We start from the raw sequence: 4,312 nt of genomic DNA, 5'->3' as shown, positions 1-4,312 counted from the left end.
ATCAACCTGTTCAAATTGATGATTCTATCTTTGATATTGTTCCTCATATTATTACTGAAGATGATAAGACCTTTTAGAGGGTATTCCTGATGCATATGAAATTAAAAAGGAAGTTTTTGATCTTAACCAAGATGGTGCTCCAGGTCCAGATGGATTTACTGGTTTTTTTTTACAGAGAAGCTTGGGATATCATCAACAACAATTTGGTATAGGCTATCCAATTTTGTTGGCAGAACACCATAATTCCTAGTGGTATGAATTCAAAGTTCCTTGTTTTGAAGTGCTAAAAGTTTCAGGCCTATAGGTTTGAGTAATTTTTGTTTTAAGATTATCGCCAAGATTATTACCCTTAGGCTTAGTAACTTCATGCATAAAATTATTTCTCACCAGCAATGTGCCTTCATTAAAGATAGGAATATTCATGAACAAGTTCTCTTGCTTCTGAACTAGTAAATGAAATGTCTACTACTAGAAGAGGGGGTAATTTGAGTCTTAAACTGGATATCTCACAAGCATATGATATTATCAGTTGGGAATTTTTGTATAGAACTATGAAGAAACTTGGTTTCTCTGCTAAATTGTGTAACTGGATTTTGGTGCTTCTTAAATCTTCAAAAATCTCTATTATGCCAAATGTTGGCCCAATTGGTTTTTTTGGCATTGGTAGAGGGATCAAGCAAGGTGATCCCCTTTCTCCCATTTTGTTTATAATTGTTGAAGATGTCCTTAGTAGAAATATTCAGAAAATGGTCACTGAGCAGAAAATTCAACCAATGGTGATTAGGAATGGCATTCATCCTACCTATTTATTATTTGTTGATGATATCTTATTATTTTGTAATGGGAGTATGAGAAGTATTACAAATTTGAGATATTTACTTGTTGATTATCAAGCTGCTTCTGGTCAAGTGATAAATGCTGCTAAAAGTAAATGTTTTGTCACTGGAACTTCTGATTTAAGAAAGAGACAGATTGCTGAGTTTTCCATATGGACCTATCTTATTTCCCAGATAGATATTTGGGTGTTATGCTGGTGCAAGGTAAAATTAAATCTATTCATTTATGGCACCTAGTGGAGTATATGCAATCCAGACTCACTGCTTGGAGTGGTAAATTTCTGAATTTCCAGGCAAGACTTACTTTAGTTAAACATGTCCTTTGAAACATTCCTATATATAATATGTCTATTTATAAATGGCCAAGAAAAGTTATTGCTGCATGTGAAAGAATCATTAGGAATTATATGTGGTCAGGGAATGCTGAGGAGCAAAAATGTGTCACTTTAAAATGGGATAAAGTTTGTTCCCCTGTGGAGGAAGGTGGCCTTGGTATAAGGAAGCTTGAAGATATGAACAAAGCCTTATTGATGAAGTTCATATGGAAAATGTTAAACTCTCAAGAGGAATGGGCTAGGTTGTTTCTTTCTAAATATAAATACAAAGAAGGTAATTGGATATCTTACTAGGAGAAATCCTCTGTTTGGCCTGGGATCAAATGGGTCATCAAAGACTTCCAGGAAAACACTAGATGGCTTGTTGGTAATGGAGAAAAAAAACTTGTTTGGAGGACATTTGGATTTATGAGGAACCAATTATAAAGTTATTCCCTGATCATCCTTTTATTCTCTTACATCTTAATCTGAAAGTTAACCAATTAATAGCAGATGGTCAATGGTGTATTCCAAAAGATTTACTTCAATTCTTTAATGCTGCTCAATTACCAGTGATAAAATCAGGTGATGATTTGTTGATTTGGACAAATTCTCACTCAGGTTGCTTTACTGTCTCTGATGTAGTAAAGAAAATCAGAAATCCCATGCCTAAGCTCCACTTGTACAAAAAGATATGGAATGCTGCTGTTCTTCCCTCTGTATCAGCTAATGTTTGGAAAATCACAAGGGAAATTTGTCCTATCGATGAAAATTTGAGAAAGAAGGGTTTTCAGTTTGCTTCTAGATGCTTCATATGTCATCATGGGGAAGACTCAATGAACCATATTCTCTGGCACTGCAACTTTAGTAAAAATTTATGGAGCTGGTTGGGAGGTATTTTCCATTTTCTTAACCCTTTATCTTTTGAAGATGTATTGAAACTTTGCAAGCATGCTAGTCCCATCATCAAAGACCTCTGGATTGTTTGTTCTTATACTTTTATGACTGAATTATGGCTCTTAAGAAATGAAATTTTTTATGATGATGAAAAACCTGACCTTGTCAAGATGAATAATAAGATAAAGAAGATGGCACATGACTGTGAATGTAGAATGAAAGGAACCATGTGGGGCTCTGACACTAAAGTAGTCATTATGCAGTATTTTTTGATTCAACCCAGGAACTTGAGAAGGTTTAGAATTATTGAATTTTTCTTGTATCTTCCTAGTGGTGAGGACATTCTTCTATGTTGTGATGGTGCCTCTAGAGGCAATCCTGGTACTGCTGGTTATGGCTTTATTGCCAGAAATCAATATGAGGATTTTGTGATTGCTGAATCTGGAGGTCTTGGGGTGACTACCAACTATGTTGCAGAGTTTTACGCAAGCATTAGATCTATGGAATGGGCCATTTAACATCAAATATACAAGATTATTCTCCAATCAGATTCTAAGGCTTGTATAACATCTCTAGTACACCAGAAGATTCCTTGGTTCTTAATGGCTAGATGGCAAAGAGTTCATGATAAATTTCTGTCAGTTTCTTACAGGCATGTTTATAGGGAAATCAATTTTCCTGCTGACCACTTTGCAAAGAAGGGTGCTTACCTCTTGAAGGGACAAATTATCACTTATGAAGACAAACCAAGTAGCTTGGCTAGATTGGAATGGCCTGACCAACCATATTACAGATTTGTTTAGCTTATTTCTTTTTGTTTGTATAGGTTTTTGTTGTTTTCCCTTTTTTTTTATTCTTTTTGGGGTCTGTAATTTTGAATGTTTTTTTGATTAATAAAGTTTAGTTTTTGGAGAAATAATAATAATAATAATAATAATAATATAAAAAAGTCCTATGGCCCTTTTTATAATAACAATGCTTTTAGATTTTCCAACGATCTTAAACATCTCTTATATTCTCTATCTGTGTGGAATAAAAAAGTGTTTGGTAATATTTTTTAGAACATTAGTGACCTAAGCTTAAAAATACAAGAGCTTCACAGTGTCAATCCGCTACCTATTGAAGAGATAAAAAATCTTCAATCCCAACTTGAAAGTTGGTATGACAAGGAAAATGATTATTGGAATCATTTGGCTAAAGATAATTTTTTTAGTGATCATGATAGAAATACTTCCTACTTTCATCAAGTTGCTTCTAATAGAAGAAGAATAAATCATATACACACTCTCAGAGACCCCTCTGGCTTATGGATAGAGAATCCGGAACAGCTTGATAATTTATTAATAAATCATTTTAGGAATATAGGAAAGTCTAATGGTATTACGCATGACAATATTATTAATGACCTGATTTCTCCTGTCATATCTGAGTCTGAAAACATCAGTCTATCTTTTATCCCTGATAATAAGGAAATAATGAAAACTCTTTTTAGCATGAACCAGTGGGGAGCTCCAGGCCTGGATGATTTTCCACCAGGTTTTTTTAAGGTTCACTGGGATATTTTTGGACAAGATACTGTTAGGCTTGTTGAAGAATTTTTCAATTCTAAACGTGTGCTCAAACAGTTGAACTTTACTTACATTTCTTTGATTCTTAAAGTGCAAAACCCTTGCAACCCAGGTGACTTTAGACCTATTAGTCTAAGTAACACATCAGAAAACACCTAGGGAAAATGATTTCCCAAAATCAGTCGGTTTTTATTCCGGGTCGCCAAATAACTGATAACATTATTATTGCTCATGATGTCCTCCACGGAATGAAAACTTCCAAAAACAAAGAAAAGGTCATATTGCTCTAAAACTTGATTTATCTAAAGCTTTTGATAGGATTGAGTGGGTTTTTCTTGAAAAGATATTGTATGCCTTTGGGTTTAGTGATGACTGGTGTCAGCTAATCATGCAATATGTCTCTACAACTTCCTTTGTTGTTCTTTTTAATGGAATCCCAGGTCAGGTTTTAAAGTTGAGAGAGATCTGAGACAAGCACACTGTCTCCCTATTTCTTTATAATTTGTATGGAATTTCTTTCGAGATTGCTATTTCAAGCTGAATTTGATAAGAAAATTACTGGCATAAAAGTGTCTAAAACTGCTCCTTCTATTTCCCATCTTTTTTCGTTGATGATTGTTTTCTGTTAGCAAAAAATATTTTAGATATTCTCAATCTTTTTGGTGTTGTTTCTGGTCAAGTTATTAACTTTCAAAAG

The 4,312-nt window shown here is 34.0% G+C and overlaps 1 protein-coding gene across 1 annotated transcript; it reads left to right on the top strand.

The window, feature by feature from the left end:
* Window positions 1-458: 458 nt before the first annotated feature.
* On the top strand, window positions 459-2,565 carry LOC113360085. Its single transcript, XM_026603632.1, has 4 exons — window positions 459-927; window positions 1,011-1,109; window positions 1,254-1,445; window positions 1,664-2,565. Exons 1-4 carry the CDS (start codon window positions 459-461, stop codon window positions 2,563-2,565), a joined length of 1,662 nt encoding a protein of 553 aa, XP_026459417.1.
* Window positions 2,566-4,312: the final 1,747 nt, after the last annotated feature.

Source organism: Papaver somniferum, chromosome 3 (assembly GCF_003573695.1).
Source record: "Papaver somniferum cultivar HN1 chromosome 3, ASM357369v1, whole genome shotgun sequence".
Classification (NCBI taxonomy): domain Eukaryota; kingdom Viridiplantae; phylum Streptophyta; class Magnoliopsida; order Ranunculales; family Papaveraceae; genus Papaver; species Papaver somniferum.
Note: the sequence above shows the minus strand (reverse complement) of the source record. Positions and strands in the feature narration are given on the sequence as shown.